Below are 24,182 nucleotides of genomic sequence, written 5' to 3'. Positions count from 1 at the left end.
AGGCACATTAATACATGAATCTAACAGGCGCTAACCGGGTTTATTGTGCGTTAACCCACAGAAACCATGAAAAGTTCACCGATTCCTGCGTTAACAGGTCTGCCGGTCCCCATAACTCTTGCGTTATCAAGGATTCATTTCTTACCTGCAGGAGGACAATTGAATAGCCTTTTAGTGATATATTCTGCAGAACTTTGCTTTTTTCTATCCGCCCCAACAAATGACAGGGTCATTAGGTCAACATGGGGATGGTCAATTGTCAAAAAGTTAACATGGGGTTTTTCACGGTTTTATTGAGCCGACAGGCGGTATTTCATGCCCTACCATCCACTAGGGCTTGGTGGGAGAAAAATATAGTGTGCCAAGCGCAGCGCACTTTTTTAGTGTCCATGTCGACAATCACCATCCCCATGTCGACCTTCAGTCATGTTGACCTAATTGCTTGTCGACCCAATGATCCCACTCCCTTCAGAGATCTTCAGAGCATTGCTCTGACAATCTCCCAATGCAAAAAGCCTGGAAAAGTAGATTTCGGAGGGGAAAAATAAATAAAATGAGCCCCCCCCCCCCCCCCCCCCCCCATCATCTGACAGATAACACCATGTAGAGCAAATCTGGACCATGGCGTGGAAGCCGCATGTGTACGTGTGAATATCACGTGTGTGTATATATATATATATATATATATATATATATATATATATATATATATATATATATATAGCCTCTGCTGGTGTCCTAGCCTTCCTTTAGAAATCCCCTGTGACCGCGTATACGGAACGCTCCATTAATTACGAAGAATCCTGCGTGCCAAACACCGCTTGTAAGACCCCCAGGGCCCCGTTTCTGTGATTTTCATACTTTAGGAAGAACACGGGTGATTTGAGCGGGTGATCGCCTCCACGCCGAGACCAGGCCGCCTGCCCTGCAGAGGGATACCTGTTGCCATTCGTGGTTAAATATAAAATAAGATAAATCATAATTCTAAAGTTGAATGATTCAACGCTAAACCAATTTAGAAGCCTTAATGTCTATCCTGAAAAATTTCCCAGTCTCCCTTCATAGCCATGTCAAATCGATCTTTATAATGGGATTAAAACTCCACTCAGCTGATACACTGTAATCATGTTATACGTGAGGGTGAATGAGTCCTGGGTCTTCTAGTCAAGTGGAAGAGACGACTGCAGGGCGGGTCTGGTTACATGCTGTGCCTTGCGACAAGGCCCGTTTTCCAGGCTGATTATACAGATGGGGGGGGGGGAGCGCTGATTGAGGGAGGAGGTAACGGTGAAGACTTATATACTTCGCTCGTAAACTTATGTATTGAACCGAACCACACAATCCGCTTTGTAATACTAATGGACCCATAAGCAAATGTTTTTTGTCTTGTGGGGGATAAAACACAAATGCTATCATCTGATGTCATTTGGTAGGATTAGGGGCCCTTCTTGATCAGTCTTATTGAATGGAGAGGAGAGTGGGATAGACCAGTCTTGGGGAGCCTAGCCATGATGAGTCAGCATCAGCAAGGCAGACAAAACTACCTGAATCATGCTGTGGCCCTCAAAGAACAGACTGGACCCTCAAAATCTGGTGTCACGGCCTGGGCGTGGCCCTCCAAGGCCCGGCATAAGTGCGGCCCTCAGAGGCCTTGCACCTTTGTATGTGGCTCTCTTTAAGCCTGTGATCTTTTGATGCGACCTTTGTTCAAAAAGGATGTGCCCGCATTCCCAGTAAAAGGCACCACTACTGTACATACGAGAATTTATAGTGCACCAGACAGGTGCAAGCTACTGAAATATATTTATTTAAAAAAAAATTATTTCACAGAACGAAAACTGAACGCGTGTGGTTACACTCCGCTGCATTGTGAACCCTCCTTTTATAAATCCTGTTTTTTATTCTTGCAATAACTCTGTAGGTTCCACGTTCTTCCCAAGAAAACCAAAGCAGAGGGGTTACACCTGGAAACCCCCTTTACTCAGTGTAATGAGATAAGCAAAGTGACGCGTCAGATTACTCATTGTCCGGTAATAACGGTTCCCCAGACCCTTATTTAATTCAAAAGCAAAAACCCTACAGCCACAAAAGGCATTACAATATGAAAAAAATCTATTTCAATTAAATCGTGTCAACATGTAACATATCAACACCAGAATGTCGACGTACTGTAACATTTTATCGCATACCTTAGACTAACCCTAATAGAACAGTAACATGTACTTTATACACTAGTGTAGACATTATTGGACATTTTTCATTGTTGACCTAACAAGTCGATATCCTGGTGTCGGCATGGTGACTGGATGCCAGTACAATAGGATTCCACAGACAGATGTGCACATTACACTACGTGTGCGTGACAGGTAGCATACAGTATGGACACAGCTGCACACTCACCTGTGGTGCATTTGTGGCCACGAGAAAGGCATTTGTGCGACCGGGGTGGTCGTAATCGTGCATAGCAGCCGCCACGTACAGCGCCATCAGCTCCAGCGCGGGGATATTCGCCGCAAGGTTCCCGTAGCTGGCGTCCATGATGGGGCAGCTCTTAGAGGACAGGTAAACGTGTGCAGGACCCATCACATTGTCCGAATCTGGAAGGGAGAACGGATACAAAGGGAGATCAACAACAGAAGCATCACATTCACACCGACAGCGGTTCTCTCTCTAGGGGTAACAACAGGTCTCGCAGCGAGGGGGACACACAGCCAGGGGTATCACAGCGCGAGGGCCCCACACACAGCGCGAGGGCCCCACACACAGGGCGAGGGCCCCACACACAGGGCGAGGGCCCCACACACAGGGCGAGGGGGGGGGGGCGGACACAGCGCAAGTGGGACACACAGCCAGGGGTATCACAGAGCGAGGGCCCCACACACAGCGCGAGGGCCCCACACACAGCGCGAGGGCCCCACACACAGCGAGGGGGGGGGGGCGGACACAGCGGGAGGGGGACACACAACCAGGGTTATCACAGCGCGAGGGCCCCACACACAGCGCGAGGGCCCCACACACAGCGCGAGGGCCCCACACACAGCGCGAGGGGAGGGGGGGACGACACACACAGCGAAGGGGGGGCGGACACAGCGCGAGGGGGACACACAGCCATGGGTATCACAGCGCGAGGGCCCCACACACAGCGCGAGGGGGGGGCGGACACAGCGCGAGGGGGGGGCGGACACAGCGCGAGGGGGACACACAGCCATGGGTATCACAGAGCGAGGGCCCCACACACAGCGCGAGGGCCCCTCACACAGCGCGAGGGGGGGGGGGGGGGGCGGACACACAGCGAAGGGGGGGGGCGGACACAGCGAGAGGGGGCGGACACAGCGAGAGGGGGACACACAGCCATGGGTATCACAGAGCGAGGGGCCCACACACAGCGCGAGGGCCCCTGATACATCCCTATGCTCCCCACTGTCCTGTGCTGCGGAGTACTGTGGCACCTCACAGGTCCCTGATACATCCCTATGCTCCCCACTGTCCTGTGCTGCGGAGTACTGTGGCATCTCACAGGTCCCTGATACATCCCTATGCTCTCCACTGCCCTGTGCTGCGGAGCACTGTGGCACCTCACAGGTCCCCGATACATCCCTATGCTCCCCACTGTCCTGTGCTGCGGAGCACTGTGGCACCTCACAGGTCCCTGATACATCCCTATGCTCCCCACTGTCCTGTGCTGCGGAGCACTGTGGCACCTCACAGGTCCCCGATACATCCCTATGCTCCCCACTGTCCTGTGCTGCGGAGTACTGTGGCACCTCACAGGTCCCTGATACATTTCTATGCTCCCCTACTGTCCTGTGCTGCAGAGCACTGTGGCACCTCACAGGTCCCCGATACATCCCTATGCTCCCCACTGTCCTGTGCTGCGGAGTACTGTGGCACCTCACATGTCCCTGATACATTTCTATGCTCCCCCACTGTCCTGTGCTGCGGAGTACTGTGGCACCTCACAGGTCCCTGATACATCCCTATGCTCCCCACTGTCCTGTGCTGCAGAGTACAGTGGCACCTCACAAGTCCCTGATACATCCCTATGCTCCCCACTGTCCTGTGCTGCGGAGTACTGTGGCAGCTCACAGGTCCCTGGATACATCCCTATGCTCCCCACTGTCCTGTGCTGCGGAGCACTGTGGCAGCTCACAGGTCCCTGGATACATCCCTATGCTCCCCACTGTCCTGTGCTGCGGAGCACTGTGGCCCCTCACAGGTCCCCGATACATCCCTATGCTCCCCACTGTCCTGTGCTGCGGAGTACTGTGGCACCTCACAGGTCCCTGATACATCCCTATGCTCCCCACTGTCCTGTGCTGCGGAGTACTGTGGCACCTCACAGGTCCCTGATACATCCCTATGCTCCCCACTGTGGCACCTCACCGGTCCCCGATACATCCCTATGCTCCCCACTGTCCTGTGCTGCGGAGTACTGTGGCACCTCACAGGTCCCTGATACATCCCTATGCTCCCCACTGTGGCACCTCACAGGTCCCCGATACATCCCTATGCTCCCCACTGTCCTGTGCTGCGGAGCACTGTGGCACCTCTGTATGCGCCACAGAATGGTTACTCCTGCTGCAATGTGCACATTAGAACAGACATAAGCGGCAATACTGGGCTGACCACGCTCCGTGTCACTAACCTCCTAAATTCCCCATTTTGCACATATCTGAGGCCAGTCTGGGATTACTATGCGTCCATCTATATTTATCCAGTGATGAATGCGGGAAAGCTTCCTCTCAGCACTAATGTGGCTGGCAGACAGACAGCAGCGTGTAATGTGTGGGGGGCTGGCCGCCTCACTGCTGCATTATGCTATGTGCACTTATTTATTATACATCTGAACCACCGATCCGTCTGCCAGAGCAGCACTTTCAGCTGTATCCATCTCCACGGACAGAGCCAGCGGCACCCCACCATCCCCGGAGGGAACACGATGGAGAGAAGCCAGCCCTGAGGAAGCCATCATTTACACATGTACAGTAGGTGGGGCAGGAGACTGAGCAGAGCAGCCACCGGGGCAGCTGGGAAAAGTGACCTGTAGAAGAGCTTACAATCTATATTCCTATCACATGTACACAAACTTAGGTTCATTATTTTGGGAGAACCAGGGAACCTACCAGTATATTTTGGACTGTGGGAGGAAACCCTCACAAGCATGGAGAGAACATACAAACTCCACACAGCAGGGCTGTGGCAGGACTCAAACACAAGAGCTCAGGGCTGCGAGGCGGTAATGCTAAGCGCAAGATAACATCAGACATTATCAGAGTAATAAACATTAGACTTCAAATTAAGTAGGAACCTGGGAAAATATAAATAGTCCGACCAGAAGGTAAAGGCGCTGTAGTCCTACAATGCAGCATTTGTTATTGCCTGACGCTGGGACTCAGAGCCACCAGGCATAGATCCGTACAGGCTCCGCGTACATGTGGACAGCTCTGACGGCATTAGCGTACGTCTCAGGGGAACCAGCGTACAGTATATACTTCTATAAACAATGCAAGACAGGTTTCATAGGTAGGTTTAGTAGCTGCTTAATAGGTGGTCTGTACACTATATGTCGCACTGCATCAACTATTCCATTAATACAGTGGAGAACCGAGGAACATGTCCTGATAGACTGGGGCTCATCCACATTGCGTAAAATGACTGATAGGGCTAGTGTTACACTGCACTTGGGAGGGTTGCTGCAAGTAAGGAGGGTTAGGGTCACGCCGCGGCCAAGGAGGGTTAGGGTCACGCCGCGGCCAAGGAGGGTTAGGGTCACGCCGCGGCCAAGGAGGGTAAGGGTCACGCCGCGGCCAAGGAGGGTTAGGGTCACGCCGCGGCCAAGGAGGGTTAGGGTCACGCCGCGGCCAAGGAGGGTTAGGGTCACGCCGCGGCCAAGGAGGGTTAGGGTCACGCCGCGGCCAAGGAGGGTTGGGGTCACGCCGCGGCCAAGGAGGGTTGGGGTCACGCCGCGGCCAAGGAGGGTTGGGGTCACGCCGCGGCCAAGGAGGGTTGGGGTCAAGCCGCGGCCAAGGAGGGTTGAGGTCACGCCGCGGCTAAGGAGGGTTGGGGTCACGCCGCGGCTAAGGAGGGTTGGGGTCACGCCGCCGCTAAGGAGGGTTAGAGTCACGCCGCGGCCAAGGATGGTTAGGGTCACGCCGCGGCTAAGGAGGGTTAGGGTCAGCGTTATTTGGACTCGGCCAGCATCCTGACTGTTGGGATACCTTACCCCACCCAACTGCGCAGAGGTTCCTGCTGAGGCCTCTCAGTCAGGGCTATCTTTTAATGTATAGGGCCGATGCTCAGGGCCCTATGGTTCTTGGGGACTTTTATTATCAGGAGTGGGCTGGGCTAGAGGGCAATAACCTCACAGGCTGGTGCCTCCAGAGCTTCTTAGGGGGCAAGTAATGAATGCTGCCCAGCCATCCTTGATTTTGAATTACACCCAATCAGAGTGCTGCATTCTCTAGCCCCCTCCCACACTGCAGCCAGCTTGCTGATTGGTGGATGGTTGGAGCTATTCAGCAATCAGAATGATGACAGCCAGTTGCTGAGACAACGTGGGAATGCAGGAGGGGTGTTCCAGTGGCTGAGCGTGTAGGGGCCCCAAGTGCACTGCTTTGCCCAGGGCCTTCAATGCTGTTAAGACGGCCCTGCTCTCAGTACCATAATCCCTACTTTATTAATGTCCGCCGCTGGGAACTAAATTTACGATTCAGCAAGTTCCTTCCACAATGATTTTTTTTTCAATGAAGTTAATAGATCACTGTAGCAATATATTTCAATGTAATTTATCATCTGTGTTTTGATGCACTGAGAGATACAGCGTCATCGCACTTCTGCAATCTGTCAGCAATTTTCCAGAGCGGCTTACTGCTGGAGAGATGGGTGCACTCCCAACTTCCACCTGATAGATGGCGCTGCACAAGCAGAACAGAACACTGGGAACTGCACTGTGCAGGTAGGTAGGGCACGAACATGCGCGCAGGGTCAGTACTCCACAACAACCGCACGCTCGCACTCAAAGTCTGATCTGCAGCAAGTACATTTGGGCGATGTAACCATTTGCATCAGCGCAAAACCTGCACCCGAATGTAGAATGGTCTGTAACCTGCTTCAGACCATGGGCATTATGTGCAGCATTACTGGCACGCGGACTTCGTTAGAAGCAGACTCCACCCAGGGCACAGAGTAGTGTTTGTAGTTGCCCCATGGCTACTAACTTGGGGGTGGGGGGGGGGGGGTGGGGGCTACCAGCAACAGTGTCAATATTATATGCTATCGATTATCAGTAAGTAGAACATGTTTATCTCGCAGCATCACAAACAGGTAAAATACACAGTAGTGCCCCCCAGTTCCCATTATGCCACACAGAACACCTAGTTCACATTATGCCACAATGGATATTCTAGCACCCTGCATCTTTCAAAACCTGTGCAGTTCCTCTTCCCTGCCTGAGGTGTTGCTCTCTGCTGTGGTGGTTCCAGCACAGGTCTAGTCTGCATATCAGTGCTGGAATACAGACCACACTGTGCTAGCAGCACCACCACAGCAGGGCAGTTGAATGGTTTCTCTAGCGCGGAACATTTATGAGAAGACCAGAACACCAACAATACAGGGATTCTTACACGCACTGGCGGGTAAATGCCGGCGGGGTAAATGCCCGTAGCAGAATCTCCCAGCGAACACAGAACTGCCCAGGAAATACAACTGTATAATGAGATGAAAGGGGTGCCCTCCTCCTGCCGCCCCCCTTAATACATGCATTGCTTTGTCCCTCTGTGCTGCTTAGCTATGTGTTTATACAAATCGGGCATGCAGCGGCTCACGGGGTACAACTCCTGTTAGACACAGGCCACAGCCGGAAAGATAAATCATTATAGTATAAATCTGAAAGTGACAGATTCCGGTAAGCCACTGTGGACCCCCTGGAGGGAGTTGCTGGGGATCTAGAGTCCACGCTGGACCTCGGGAATCCACCGCTTAATAGATTAAGAACGATGCCGGCAGGTCTCTGAATCGATACGTCCGGCTGCAGCTTTCTCGTCACCGAACCCTGAGATGCTGCAATCAAGTAAAAATGGTTTGCCCAGTATATTTTTAGCCTGAGATGTTTTAATTTCCTAATTATGTAAAGAAATATTATCCTAATGCACCGCAAGAGGCTGCTGACTTCAGCAAGAGGATACACTCCGTGTGAGCAGGGGGACGGATGGGCGGCCAGCCGGCACTTGGCAGGAGAGTAGGAATGATCAGCATTTACTTATCAATCAATTAACCAGAAACCAAATAGCAAAGGCTCATAAAACAGGGACCGGGGGACAGGTGTCGCAGCCGAACCACCTGCTTTAATCCTGTAGGGGCTCTGCCTAGCTGGCAGATCTGCTGTGTAAAGCCACAGATTGTTCCAGTCTTTCTGCAGCTCCCCAGAGTAATACCAGACCAGGGACCACCGGCTCCATGAGGAAAATTTGAGGTCCCTAGCCTCATCCGCATAAGGTTCTTTATGTAGAGCCTTTTGTATAGCGATAGATAAGAGACATTCGCTCTGGACTCTAAACGGAGAACCAGGAACCCAACATTCTCATCAGTTGCTTCAACCAGACAATGACCGCTACAGACGATATGGCAGTACACGGTGGTGCAGGATCTGTAGGGACTCAAAGTGGGAGGAGCCACACAGTTGATCAAGATGCTTGCTGGTCTGCACCGCTTCCCTAGCTGTAGTCCACCCACATGTAGGACCACCTACATGGGAGTTCTATCAAAGATGGGATGTTGCCCGTAGCAACCAGATTCTATTTATTATGTTCTAGAAGGTGCTAGAGGCAGAGTACCGGGATGACATTGATGATGCTCGGACAGTTACCATCGGACATGCAATAGCAACCTCTTATCTTACAACCTACAATAACAGGATAACACATCGCGGTCACAACGCTCTGCCACCACTAATTCTAGCATAACCTGGTTATTCACTGCATTGCGTCTCATGGGAATTCACCAGACCAGGCCTGAGCAACCAGTGGCTCTGCAGCTGTTGTGAAACTACAAGGCCCACCATACCCTCCCACTGATTAGCCTTTGAAGCATGCTGGGACATGTAGTTTCGTACCAGCTGGAGAGCCACAGATTGGCCAGGCCTGTACTAGATCTAGACTCAATGGGGTTGTAGGAAGACATACAGTAGATGTGCAATAGTGAAAACCGCAAATTCCCAGTAGAAACCACCCGCTAGGCATATAAAACAAAGGTGTGGAACGGACACTTTACCTGCTTCATCGCTGGACAGCTCCTGGAACCCAGGAATGGGCCTGGTTGTCAGATACCAAACTGCGTGAAGGACATCTGTAGCATGGACACGATTGTGGTCTGGAAAGCATTGTAATAGATTAGTGGTTCCTATGACAACAAAACTCATTAACCAATGAAACATGAGAATTATGTTCCCTTGTAAGCCACTACCATTCACGGAACCGCCACCGGGGGCAGTCACGCCTCCACAGAGGACTCACATGGAATATCCCGGTAGCCGTTTTCTAGGGCCCTGAAGAAGTTTCGGAATTCTCTCTGAGGAATTTTGAAGATTTCAAACAACCTTGTGTCCTGGAACAAGGTGTAGGACACCTGGGGGGGGGGGGGAAGAGACCGGGTCATTAACCACAGACACCAAGCAGAGCAACAGCCGATATCGCGGACACAAAGACATTATATATATTTACTACTATAAGAAAGAGCTGAGGGAATAAAAGCGCATTTATCAATAACCGCTCAGTACGGTAATGTGCTGAAGACATCACATATTCATCTCTGAATATGAGATGCAGGTCAGACCCGGGTTCAGTGTAAACGGGGCTGACCCGGGAATACCAGATGTACAAGGAGCAGTGTAAACAGGATCTGATGTTGCACTTGGGCAAAGCAATGCTCTTCGGATTCTACACACAGTTGTTAGAACCAATAAATAAAAAAAAAAAAAAAGAAACATTACTTGCCCCTCCTGGCGAGGGATTGGTGGATAGCACCAACGATCCACCAATCAGCATGCTGACAGCCACTCACTGTCTGGTAGTGAATGCTGCCTCTCTCCTCAGATTGTGTGACCACAACCCACTCCGGGGGCCCAAGAATTAAGGGGCAATGGGCAGCTGTGATAAACATGGCCCAGATGATAACTACACAAAACCACTACAACCCCCACAGTCTACTCAACAGTAATGACTACACCCAGTATAAAAGGAGCAATACAGGAACTCCAACTGCACCCAGTCGCTAAAACCGCTCACAAACGACAATATCTTGACGTCTCGGGCCACTGACTGCGGCCAATACCACAATACATAATCTCAGCGCTACTGTAAAGCCTCTGATGTAAATTAAGCATTCCTTAATTAGTCTTTGCTGTTGTGTGTTGAGTGTGGCGATCCGTCTAATTTTTTTATAGCAGGTATCCTCGAAAGACCTTGGATTACTCATTTTATAATTTCAGAGGCGAATGATGTCATTGGTCGGATTTGGCAGAAAACCTGCACCATCCACTTCAGCTGCCCGAGATAATTTTGTGTAAAACCATTTTATTGGAAGGCGGTGCGGCCAAAAAAAGTTAGTCATGATAAAAAGCTGTCAGGCTGATAATGATTATACGGTGCCACAGGGGGGAAATCAATAAGGTTTGGTCCCTCTACAAGTCGGATCTAGAACACTTCAGCGATTGCCGGCGGATCAGGGGAAACGGCATCAGTAGTAACCAGACATCTGGGGGCACAATTTTAATGGAATGAGCAGAATATGTTTGTTTTCTGAATCCTGGTTTTCACAAAGGTAGCATTAAATATCAGCACATAAATTACTTATATATTGGGGACGTGGGGATTATTACTGTGCGCCTATAGTCTTGCAGTTGTGTGAGCAGTCATAGGAATGGGGGCGGGGGCTGTAGTGAGATCACAACGTGCTTCATGCACAAGTGATGTCACTTCTTCCTAGTGAATAGCCCATGCACTCCCCTCCACACATGTGCGGACCGAACGGGAGAACAGATGCCCACTGGCACTTGTTCCCGGATGCTCACCCAAGTGACCTTCAGGTTCCTTAAGGCTTATGTCACATCTGTGATGCCTCTGGGAGTCGAGACCGCACCAGCAGCCTTGTCCGGAGCTCGGAAGGGCACCAGTTGGCCAGGATTTATAGACAAGTACTAGTAAGGGGCATGATGGGGGCACAGTGTAGGGTACGGGGGGGGGGGGGGGTGGACACTGTGGCATAAAGTTTATACCAAAGGCATGGTCTAGCAGAATGATGACACTGTGTGACATACGAGGGTAAAGCGCAACAGAATCTGCTGACCTATATAAGAAACCGTAAATAAATAAGTGTGTGGGGCATAATGCCAATACAGCTGGGACTATGTGGCATCCAGGAAGCCAAAATGCATGTTTATACTGATTATTATTATTATTTATTCGGTGCCACAAGAGTTCTGCAGCGCCTAATATATAGATGTACAAAAAAAAAACAGGAAAATAGTGATTTACAGAACAAATGCAAATGGCGACAAGTACATGGTAAATAGATGACAGAGATATATTCTTAGGAGATGAGGAGAGAGGGCCCTGCTCGTTAGAGCTCACAGCAGAGTTTGCTATCATAAGGGCACTGGGTGGCATAACGGGTCATACTGGAGGGGCCACTGTGTGTTATACTCAGTCGTATAAACTGGGAGGTACTAAGTGGCAGAATTCCCCACAGATGGGCTGCCCGGGGGTCCCACAATTCTTATCCCTGCCCAAAAATCTCATTAATAGGCGTCCGGGACACCTCATTATAATTCTGATTTCATCTAGAAGTTCCTAAACCATTTACTTCATTAATGAGAAGTAATAGTCAGAGGCTACAGAAACAGAATGCATTGTGTGTGTATATATATATATATACATATATATATATACACATATATATATATATACACACACACACACACACACACACACACATACACACACACACACACATACACTCGTACATTTTGGGTCCGCACTCACATCCAGAAGTGAGTAAATTAGTGGGGGTGCACCTTTAAAGATATTCCAAGGGGGATATCCACATATAGCAACTCCAGCATTGAAGTAAACACTGAAGAGGGCACTCACCGATCGATGCAAAAAGATTAGTTTAATCCATATTCATAGGTCGATGTTTCGGCCCTAAACGGCCCTTTGTCAAGACAGCAACAGCAGTGATCATACAGGACAGTGATGGTGACTATATATATATACACACACACATACATACACATATATATATATATATATATATATATATATATATACACACACACACATTGTAGGGGCTCTGCACACACTAAATTAACTGATAATAAACAGTGGAGATTTGGTTCATGAATTGATCAATGCATTTAAGCCTGCAGTTCCCTTCACGGGACCCCACTTTTCTGCAGGTCCTACCACTATCGCTCAATATGGCTACAATACACATAGCTACCACATCAATGTTTGATTCCAGGCATGCTATCTGGTCTGAGGCTCACAGCAGACTGTGCTTTTATAGGTGAGCAGCTACCAACACACCTGTCACTAATCATCTAGGGAAATGGTTAACATAAACTATGGAATAGAAACATAGAATTTGACGGCAGATAAGAACCACTTGGCCCATCTAGTCTGCCCCTTTTTTAAACATGTTACCTCAAACCATATTTAATCCTTATTTTTTTGTAAGGATATCAATATGCTTATCCCAAGCATGTTTAAATTGTACTACTGTATTTGCGTCTACCACCTCTGATGGGAGGCTATTCCACTTACAGTATCTACTACTCTTTCTGTGAACTAATTCTTCCTCACATTTCCCCTGAATCTTCCTCCCTCTAGTGTCAGTGCATGTCCTCGTGTTCTGCTGCTCCTCTTCCTGTGACTAATGTCTCCCACCTGTACCTTCCTCCCCCCCCAGTGTCAGTGCATGTCCTCGTGTTCTGCTGCTCCTCTTCCTGTGACGAATGTCTCCCACCTGTACCTTCCTCCCTCTAGTGTCAGTGCATGTCCTCTTGTTCTGCTGCTCCTCTTCCTGTGACGAATGTCTCCCACCTGTACCTTCCTCCCTCTAGTGTCAGTGCGTGTCCTCGTGTTCTGCTGCTCCTCTTCCTGTGACTAATGTCTCCCACCTGTACCTTCCTCCCCCCCCAGTGTCAGTGCATGTCCTCGTGTTCTGCTGCTCCTCTTCCTGTGACGAATGTCTCCCACCTGTACCTTCCTCCCCCTAGTGTCAGTGCATGTCCTCGTGTTCTGCTGCTCCTCTTCCTGTGACTAATGTCTCCCACCTGTACCTTCCCCCCCCCCCCCCCCCCCAGTGTCAGTGCATGTCCTCGTGTTCTGTTGCTCCTCTTCCTGTGACGAATGTCTCCCACCTGTACCTTCCTCCCTCTAGTGGTGTCAGTGCATGTCCTCTTGTTCTGCTGCTCCTCTTCCTGTGAGGAATGTCTCCCACCTGTACCTTCCTCCCCCTAGTGTCAGTGCATGTCCTCGTGTTCTGCTGCTCCTCTTCCTGTGACTAATGTCTCCCACCTGTACCTTCCCCCCCCCCCCAGTGTCAGTGCATGTCCTGCTGTTCTGCTGCTCCTCTTCCTGTGACTAATGTCTCCCACCTGTACCTTCCTCCCCCCCCAGTGTCAGTGCATGTCCTCGTGTTCTGCTGCTCCTCTTCCTGTGACGAATGTCTCCCACCTGTACCTTCCTCCCCCTAGTGTCAGTGCATGTCCTCGTGTTCTGCTGCTCCTCTTCCTGTGACTAATGTCTCCCACCTGTACCTTCCCCCCCCCCCCAGTGTCAGTGCATGTCCTCGTGTTCTGTTGCTCCTCTTCCTGTGACGAATGTCTCCCACCTGTACCTTCCTCCCTCTAGTGGTGTCAGTGCATGTCCTCTTGTTCTGCTGCTCCTCTTCCTGTGACTAATGTCTCCCACCTGTACCTTCCTCCCCCTAGTGTCAGTGCATGTCCTCATGTTCTGCTGCTCCTCTTCCTGTGAAGAATGTCTCCCACCTGTACCTTCCTCCCCCCAGTGTCAGTGCATGTCCTCGTGTTCTGTTGCTCCTCTTCCGGTGACGAATGTCTCCCACCTGTACCTTCCTCCCTCTAGTGTCAGTGCATGTCCTCGTGTTCTGTTGCTCCTCTTCCTGTGAAGAATGTCTCCCACCTGTACCTTGTTAAAACCCTTGATGTATTTGAAAGTTTCTATCATGTCCCCCCTTTCCCTTCTCTGCTCTAAAGTATACATATTAAGATATTTTAGTCTTTCCTGGTACGTTTTGTGATGTAGGCCATGCACCATTTTAGTTGCCCTTCTTTGTACAGTCTCTAATGTATTTATATCCTTCTGGAGATATGGCCTCCAGAACTGAACACAATACTCTAGGTGAGGCCGTACCAATGACCTATACAGTGGCATTATTACTTCTTTCTTTCTACTGCTGATACCTCTCCCTATGCAACCAAGCATCTGACTTGCCTTCTTCATTACATTACATTACTTTGTTACGTACTACCTACCTGCTTTTAAGTCCCCTGAAATAGTGACACCTAGATCCCTCTCTTCCTCAGTAGTTTCCATTATAGTGCCATTTATACTATATTGAGTCTTTGGATTTCTGAGACCCAAGTGCATGATTTTGCATTTTTTGGCATTAAACTGTAGTTGCCATTCTCTTGACCATTTCTCTAATCTGCCTAGATCCTCAATCATTTGTTTTACCCCTCCTGGTGTGTCTACCCTGTTGCATACCTTTGTGTCATCTGCAAAAAGGCACATTTTACCCTCAATTCCATTTGCAATATCACCAATAAAGATATTAAAAAGCACCGGTCCAAGTACAGATCCCTGGGGTACTCCACTTGTAACCTTTCCCTCCTTTGACTGTACTCCGTTTACTACAACTCTCTGTTTTCTGTCCTGCAACCACGCTCTTATCCATTCAACTATCTTAGAATCCAATCCCAAGCTTTCAAGTTTATTTAACAGTCTGCGATGTGGGACAGTGTCAAAAGCTTTACTAAAGTCTAGATAAGCTACATCTACAGCCCCACCTTGATATATTACTTTAGTCACCCAGTCAAAAAAGTCAATAAGATTTGTTAAAGTTAAAAACAGGGTGCATGAGAGAATGTGACCACAATAAGACTAATTAAAAAAATTTATCTAATAAACAATATATACACTAAACATCGGCACTCACCTTTCCTAGTTTTGGGGTGCCCTTTGGCTTGTGACCACATTGTTTAAACAGACATTGTAGGGGCTCTGCACACACTAAATGAACTGATAATAAATAGTGGAGATTATATATATATATAGTACACAAGACCTGCACTCTCACCCTCACCTAGAGGTAACTGCTGGGGTGCCGTATATACTGTATAGCAGAGTGTAAATGTACAGTGCTATAAGCATACAGAGACTCACCAGACGTTTGCAATGTGGTATACAGGGTTAGCGTCCCACTGGTTTAATCACAAGAAAGGTCTGCCGACGTTTCGGTCCCTCAAGACCATTATCAAGGCAGAAGCAACCAGAGTCAGCATAATCAGTGTTAATATGCCCCAGTGGTACAGATTAGCTGCCCCCCTCAGCGCGTACCCTGTGGAACCATAGTATAGCACTGGCCGCTGGCTGATCGCTGTTAATACAGTGATCAGTGCCGTCAATACATCGCGGCAGCGCACTTCCGGGTCACCCCCCGGAAGTGACGTCATGCGCGCCACACGCTTGAGCGCACATCAGCGGTGGGAGTTAACACTCCCCTATAAAAGCAGGGCCCCAAGCAACGCTAGCCTGTCCCTGTCCAGCCACTATTTCCTGCTATTGATGCTGATGCTGTGTATGCTGACTCTGGTTGCTTCTGCCTTGTTATTGGTCTTGAGGGACCGAAACGTTGGCAGACCTTTCATGTGATTAAACCAGTGTGTGATATGGTATAGGACACTCACGGAGCATATACATCAGTCAAGGACACAATTCATGCATGTAACAGCACACGCCTCACTAAGTATACACGTCATGTAACAGCACAAGCCTCACTAAGTATACACGTCATGTAACAGCACACGCCTCACTAAGTATACAGGTTTATGTAACAGCACACGCCTCACTTAAGTATACAGGTTTATGTAACAGCACACGCCACACTAAGTATACACGTCATGTAACAGCACACGCCTCACTAAGGATACAGGTTTATGTAACAGCACACGCCTCACTTAAGTATACAGGTTTATGTAACAGCACACGCCACACTAAGTATACACGTCTATGTAACAGCACAAGCCTCACTAAGTATACACGTCATGTAACAGCACAGGCCTCACTAAGTATACACGTCTATGTAACAGCACACGCCTCACTAACTATACACGTCATTTAACAGCACACGCCTCACTAAGTATACACGTCTATGTAACAGCACACGCCTCACTAAGGATACAGGTCATGTAACAGCACACGCCTCACTAAGTATACAGGTTTATGTAACAGCACACGCCTCACTAAGGATACAGGTTTATGTAACAGCACACGCCTCACTAAGTATACAGGTTTATGTAACAGCACACGCCTCACTAAGTATACACGTCATGTAACAGCACAGGCCTCACTTAGTATACACGTCATGTAACAGCACACGCCTCACTAAGTATACACGTCTATGTAACAGCACACGCCTCACTAAGTATACACGTCTATGTAACAGCACAAGCCTCACTAAGTATACACGTCATGTAACAGCACAGGCCTCACTAAGTATACAAGTCATGTAACAGCACACGGCTCACTAAGTATACACGTCATGTAACAGCACACGCCTCACTAAGTATACAGGTTTATGTAACAGCACACGCCTCACTAAGTATACACGTCATGAAACAGCACAGGCCTCACTTAGTATACACGTCATGTAACAGCACACGCCTCACTAAGTATACACGTCATGTAACAGCACACGCCTCACTAAGTATACACGTCATGTAACAGCACACGCCTCACTAAGTATACACGTCATGTAACAGCACACGCCTCACTAAGTATACACGTCTATGTAACAGCACACGCCTACACGTCATGTAACAGCACACGCCTCACTAAGTATACACGTCTATGTAACAGCACACGCCTCACTAAGTATACACGTCATGTAACAGCACAGGCCTCACTAAGTATACAAGTCATGTAACAGCACACGGCTCACTAAGTATACACGTCTATGTAACAGCACACGCCTCACTAAGTATACACGTCATGTAACAGCACAGGCCTCACTAAGTATACAGGTTTATGTAACAGCACACGCCTCACTAAGTATACACGTCATGTAACAGCACAGGCCTCACTTAGTATACACGTCATGTAACAGCACACGCCTCACTAAGATAACACGTCATGTAACAGCACACGCCTCACTAAGTATACACGTCATGTAACAGCACACGCCTCACTAAGTATACACGTCATGTAACAGCACACGCCTCACTAAGTATACACGTCATGTAACAGCACACGCCTCACTAAGTATACACGTCTATGTAACAGCACACGCCTCACTAAGTATACACGTCATGTAACAGCACACGCCTCACAAAGTATACACGTCTATGTAACAGCACACGCCTCACTAAGTATACACGTCATGTAACAGCACACGCCGCACTAAGTATACACGTCATGTAACAGCACACGCCTCACTAAGTATACACGTGATGTAACAGCACACGCCTCACTTAGGATACAGGTCATGTAACAGCACACGCCTCACTAAGGATACAGGTCATGTAACAGCACACGCCTCACTAAGGATACAGGTCATGTAACAGCACACGCCTCACTAAGGATACAGGTCATGTAACAGCACACGCCTCACTAAGGATACAGGTCATGTTACAGCACACGCCTCACTAAGGATACAGGTCATGTAACAGCACACGCCTCACTAAGGATACAGGTCATGTAACAGGCCACGCCTCACTAAGGATACAGGTCATGTAACAGCACACGCCTCACTAAGGATACAGGTCATGTAACAGCACACGCCTCACTACGTATACAGGTTTATGTAACAGCACACGCCTCACTAAGGATACAGGTCATGTAACAGCACACGCCTCACTAAGTATACAGGTTTATGTAACAGCACACGCCTCACTAAGGATACAGGTTTATGTAACAGCACACGCCTCACTAAGGATACAGGTTTATGTAACAGCACACGCCACACTAAGTATACACGTCTATGTAACAGCACACACCTCACTAAGTATACACGTCATGTAACAGCACAGGCCTCACTAAGTATACACGTCTATGTAACAGCACACGCCTCACTAAGTATACACGTCATGTAACAGCACACGCCTCACTAAGTATACACGTCTATGTAACAGCACACGCCTCACTAAGTATACACGTCATGTAACAGCACAGGCCTCACTAAGTATACAAGTCATGTAACAGCACACGGCTCACTAAATATACACGTCATGTAACAGCACACGCCTCACTTAGTATACAGGTTTATGTAACAGCACACGCCTCACTAAGTATACACGTCATGTAACAGCACAGGCCTCACTAAGTATACACGTCATGTAACAGCACAGGCCTCACTTAGTATACACGTCATGTAACAGCACACGCCTCACTAAGTATACACGTCATGTAACAGCACACGCCTCACTAAGTATACACGTCATGTAACAGCACACGCCTCACTAAGTATACACGTCATGTAACAGCACACGCCTCACTAAGTATACACGTCATGTAACAGCACAGGCCTCACTAAGTATACAAGTCATGTAACAGCAAAGGCCTCACTAAGTATACACGTCATGTAACAGCACACGCCTCACTAAGTATACACGTCATGTAACAGCACACGCCTCACTAAGTATACACGTCATGTAACCGCACACGCCTCACTAAGTATACATGTCATGTAACAGCACACGCCTCACTAAGTATACACGTCATGTAACAGCACACGCCTCACTAAGTATACAAGTCATGTAACAGCACACGGCTCACTAAGTATACACGTCATGTAACAGCACACGCCTCACTAAGTATACAGGTTTATGTAACAGCACACGCCTCACTAAGTATACACGTCATGTAACAGCACAGGCCTCACTTAGTATACACGTCATGTAACAGCACACGCCTCACTAAGTATACAGGTTTATGTAACAGCATACGCCTCACTAAGGATACAGGTCATGTAACAGCACACACCTCACTAAGGATACAGGTCATGTAACAGCACACGCCTCACTACGTATACAGGTTTATGTAACAGCACACGCCTCAATAAGGGGATGCAGTTAAGATCCCGGCGGTCGGGATCCCGGCGTTCAGAATCCCGACGCCGGAATCCCGACCGCCGAAATGCCGACACTTTCTCCCTCCTGGGGTGTCCACGACACCCCTGGAGGGAGAATAAAATAGCGTGCCGAGCGTAGCGAGGCACCGGGCCCGCTGCGTGGCGAGCGCAGCGAGCCCGCAAGGGGGGGCGATCCACGTCCCCCCCTTGTCGGCATTTCGGCTGTCGGGATTCTGAACGCCGGGATCCCGACCGCCGGGATTTAATACTGAATCCCTCAATAAGGATACAGGTCATGTAACAGCACACGCCCCACTTAGGATACAGGTCATGTAACAGCATACGCCTCACTTAGGATACAGGTCATGTAACAGCGCACATAATAGCACACCCCTGTACATGTAACATACATGTAACACACACACACACCTCACTAAGGATCCTCCCAGATTTGCCTCCGGTTTTCTCCATGAGATCGAAGATTGGAAAATTCCAATTATCCAACTTCTCCAGTAAATCGTCCTGATCCTCAATGAGTAAATCCAGAGAAGACTCTTCCTCCATCTGCACAGGAATCAGACATGGAAGACACGTGAACCCAGCATTACATACATGTGCGATCTGCAGACCTGTACACACAGCTTTATGATGTGCTAGGCAGTTATCTGGCTACCATCTCATGCCAAGCATTCAGGATAGCCTTGTATATTCACGGCTGTTTTATACAGTAACACAATCTATTAAACTGGGGATATAGAGAATGTACCCGTGTGTTACCGCTACAGGGTACGCGGCACTGCACATTACAATTTCAAACCGATACAGCAACGATATATTGGCACGTGTGTTCCGGCAATCTCCTAGTATAGAGATCGCAGCGTCTGCCTTTGTATTGTGCCATCAGACGGCGTCCTAGCCGGAACGTATTCTCAAAGGTTATACAGATGCTCAGGTGTATGTAACGCAGGAGATTATACAGATGCTCAGGTGTATGTAAAGCGGGAAAATATACACATGCTCAGGTGTATGTAAATCGGGAGATTATACAGATGCTCAGGTGTATGTAAAGCGGGAGATTATACAGATGCTCAGGTGTATGTAACGCGGGAGATTATACACATGCTCAGGTGTATGTAACGCGGGAGATTATACACATGCTCAGGTGTATGTAACGCGGGAGATTATACACATGCTCAGGTGTATGTAACATGGGAGATTATACACATGCTCAGGTGTATGTAAGGGGGGAGATTATACAGATGCTCAAGTGTATGTAACGCGGGAGATTATACACATGCTCAGGTGTATGTAACGCGGGAGATTATACACATGCTCAGGTGTATGTAACATGGGAGATTATACAGATGCTCAGGTGTATGTAAAGCGGGAGATTATACAGATGCTCAGGTGTATGTAAAGCGGGAGATTATACACATGCTCAGGTGTATGTAACGCGGGAGATTATACACATGCTCAGGTGTATGTAACGCGGGAGATTATACACATGCTCAGGTGTATGTAACGCGGGAGATTATACACATGCTCAGGTGTATGTAACATGGGAGATTATACACATGTTCAGGTGTATGTAAGGGGGGAGATTATACAGATGCTCAAGTGTATGTAACGCGGGAGATTATACACATGCTCAGGTGTATGTAACGCGGGAGATTATACACATGCTCAGGTGTATGTAACATGGGAGATTATACAGATGCTCAGGTGTATGTAAAGCGGGAGATTATACAGATGCTCAGGTGTATGTAACGCGGGAGATTATACACATGCTCAGGTGTATGTAACGCGGGAGATTATACACATGCTCAGGTGTATGTAACGCGGGAGATTATACACATGCTCAGGTGTATGTTAGGGGGAGATTATACTCATGCTCAGGTGTATGTAACGCGAGAGATTATACACATGCTCAGGTGTATGTAACGCGGGAGATTATACAGATGCTCAGGTGTATGTAAAGGGGGATATTATACACATGCTCAAGTGTATGTAACGCGGGAGATTATACAGATGCTCAGGTGTATGTAACGCGGGAGATTATACAGATGCTCAGGTGTATGTAAGGGGGGAGATTATACAGATGCTCAAGTGTATGTAACGCGGGAGATTATACACATGCTCAGGTGTATGTAACGCGGGAGATTATACACATGCTCAGGTGTATGTAACGCGGGAGATTATACACATGCTCAGGTGTATGTTAGGGGGAGATTATACACATGCTCAGGTGTATGTAAGGGGGGAGATTATACACATGCTCAGGTGTATGTAATGCGGGAGATTATACAGATGCTCAGGTGTATGTAAGGGGGGAGATTATACACATGCTCAGGTGTATGTAACGCGGGAGATTATACACATGCTCAGGTGTATGTAACGCGGGAGATTATACACATGCTCAGGTGTATGTTAGGGGGAGATTATACACATGCTCAGGTGTATGTAAGGGGGGAGATTATACACATGCTCAGGTGTATGTAATGCGGGAGATTATACAGATGCTCAGGTGTATGTAAGGGGGGAGATTATACAGATGCTCAGGTGTATGTAAGGGGGGAGATTATACAGATGCTCAGGTGTATGTAAGGGGGAGATTATACACATGCTCAGGTGTATGCAAGGGGGGAGATTATACAGATGCTCAGGTGTATGTAACAGGGGAGATTATACACATGCTCAGGTGTATGTATGGCGGGAGATTACACACATGCTCAGGTGTATGTAAGGCGGGAGATTATACAGATGCTCAGGTGTATGTAACGCGGGAGATTATACAGATGCTCAGGTGTATGTAAGGGGGGAGATTATACAGATGCTCAGGTGTATGTAAGGGGGAGATTATACACATGCTCAGGTGTATGTAAGGGGGGAGATTATACACATGCTCAGGTGTATGTAAGGGGGAGATTATACACATGCTCAGGTGTATGTAAGGGGGGAGATTATACACATGCTCAGGTGTATGTAACGCAGGAGATTATACAGATGCTCAGGTGTATGTAACGCGGGAGATTATACAGATGCTCAGGTGTATGTAAGGGGGGAGATTATACAGATGCTCAGGTGTATGTAATGCGGGAGATTACACACATGCTCAGGTGTATGTAAGGGGGGAGATTACACACATGCTCAGGTGTATGTAAGGGGGGGATTACACACATGCTCAGGTGTATGTAACGCGGGAGATTATACAGATGCTCAGGTGTATGTAAGGGGGGAGATTATACACATGCTCAGGTGTATGTAACGCGGGAGATTACCCACATGCTCAGGTGTATGTAAGGGGGGAGATTATACAGATGCTCAGGTGTATGTAATGCGGGAGATTACACACATGCTCAGGTGTATGCAAGGGGGGAGATTATACAGATGCTCAGGTGTATGTGACGTGGGAGATTATACAGATGCTCAGGTGTATGTAACGCGGGAGATTATACAGATGCTCAGGTGTATGTAAGGGGGGAGATTATACAGATGCTCAGGTGTATGTAATGCGGGAGATTACACACATGCTCAGGTGTATGTAAGGGGGGAGATTACACACATGCTCAGGTGTATGTAAGGGGGGGATTACACACATGCTCAGGTGTATGTAACGCGGGAGATTATACAGATGCTCAGGTGTATGTAAGGGGGGAGATTATACACATGCTCAGGTGTATGTAACGCGGGAGATTATACACATGCTCAGGTGTATGTAACGCGGGAGATTACCCACATGCTCAGGTGTATGTAAGGGGGGAGATTATACAGATGCTCAGGTGTATGTAATGCGGGAGATTACACACATGCTCAGGTGTATGTAACGCGGGAGATTATACACATGCTCAGGTGTATGTATGGCGGGAGATTACACACATGCTCAGGTGTATGTAAGGCGGGAGATTATAGAGATGCTCAGGTGTATGTAAAGCGGGAGATTATACAGATGCTCAGGTGTATGTAACGCGGGAGATTATACACATGCTCAGGTGTATGTAAAGCGGGAGATTATACACATGCTCAGGTGTATGTAACGCGGGAGATTATACAGATGCTCAGGTGTATGTAATGCGGGAGATTACACACATGCTCAGGTGTATGTAACAGGGGAGATTATACAGATGCTCAGGTGTATGTGACGTGGGAGATTATACAGATGCTCAGGTGTATGTAACGCGGGAGATTATACAGATGCTCAGGTGTATGTAACAGGGGAGATTATACAGATGCTCAGGTGTATGTAACAGGGGAGATTATACACATGCTCAGGTGTATGTAAGGCGGGAGATTATACACATGCTCAGGTGTATGTAACGGGGGAGATTATACACATGCTCAGGTGTATGTAACAGGGGAGATTATACACATGCTCAGGTGTATGTAACAGGGGAGATTATACAGATGCTCAGGTGTATGTAACGCGGGAGATTATACAGATGCTCAGGTGTATGTAATGCGGGAGATTACATACATGATCAGGTGTATGTAAGGCGGGAGATTATACAGATGCTCAGGTGTATGTAAAGCGGGAGATTATACACATGCTCAGGTGTATGTAACGCGGGAGATTATACACACGCTCAGGTGTATGTAATGCGGGAGATTACATACATGATCAGGTGTATGTAAGGGGGGAGATTATACAGATGCTCAGGTGTATGTAACGCGGGAGATTCTACAGATGCTCAGGTGTATGTAAGGGGGGAGATTATACAGATGCTCAGGTGTATGTAAGGGGGGAGATTATACAGATGCTCAGGTGTATGTGACGCGGGAGATTATACAGATGCTCAGGTGTATGTAACGCGGGAGAT

General features: G+C 48.3%; 1 protein-coding gene across 2 annotated transcripts in view; it reads right to left on the bottom strand.

Moving 5' to 3' along the window:
- Positions 1–24,182, bottom strand: part of PDE3B (phosphodiesterase 3B) — a 138,861-nt gene that overhangs the window by 5,857 nt on the left and 108,822 nt on the right. For both annotated transcript variants that reach the window (XM_083164664.1, XM_083164663.1), the window contains 4 exons: positions 19,798–19,932; positions 9,510–9,621; positions 9,268–9,366; positions 2,401–2,597 (listed from right to left, as the gene is read on the bottom strand). In XM_083164664.1, coding sequence (XP_083020790.1) covers positions 2,401–2,597; positions 9,268–9,366; positions 9,510–9,621; positions 19,798–19,932 — 543 coding nt within the window. The remainder of the gene's footprint in view (positions 1–2,400; positions 2,598–9,267; positions 9,367–9,509; positions 9,622–19,797; positions 19,933–24,182) is intronic.

The sequence above is a fragment of the Crinia signifera genome, chromosome 11 (genome assembly GCF_055691185.1).
Source record: "Crinia signifera chromosome 11, ASM5569118v1, whole genome shotgun sequence".
Taxonomy (NCBI): domain Eukaryota; kingdom Metazoa; phylum Chordata; class Amphibia; order Anura; family Myobatrachidae; genus Crinia; species Crinia signifera.
The sequence above is the reverse complement of the archived record's forward strand: the minus strand, read 5'-3'. Positions and strand labels throughout refer to the sequence as shown.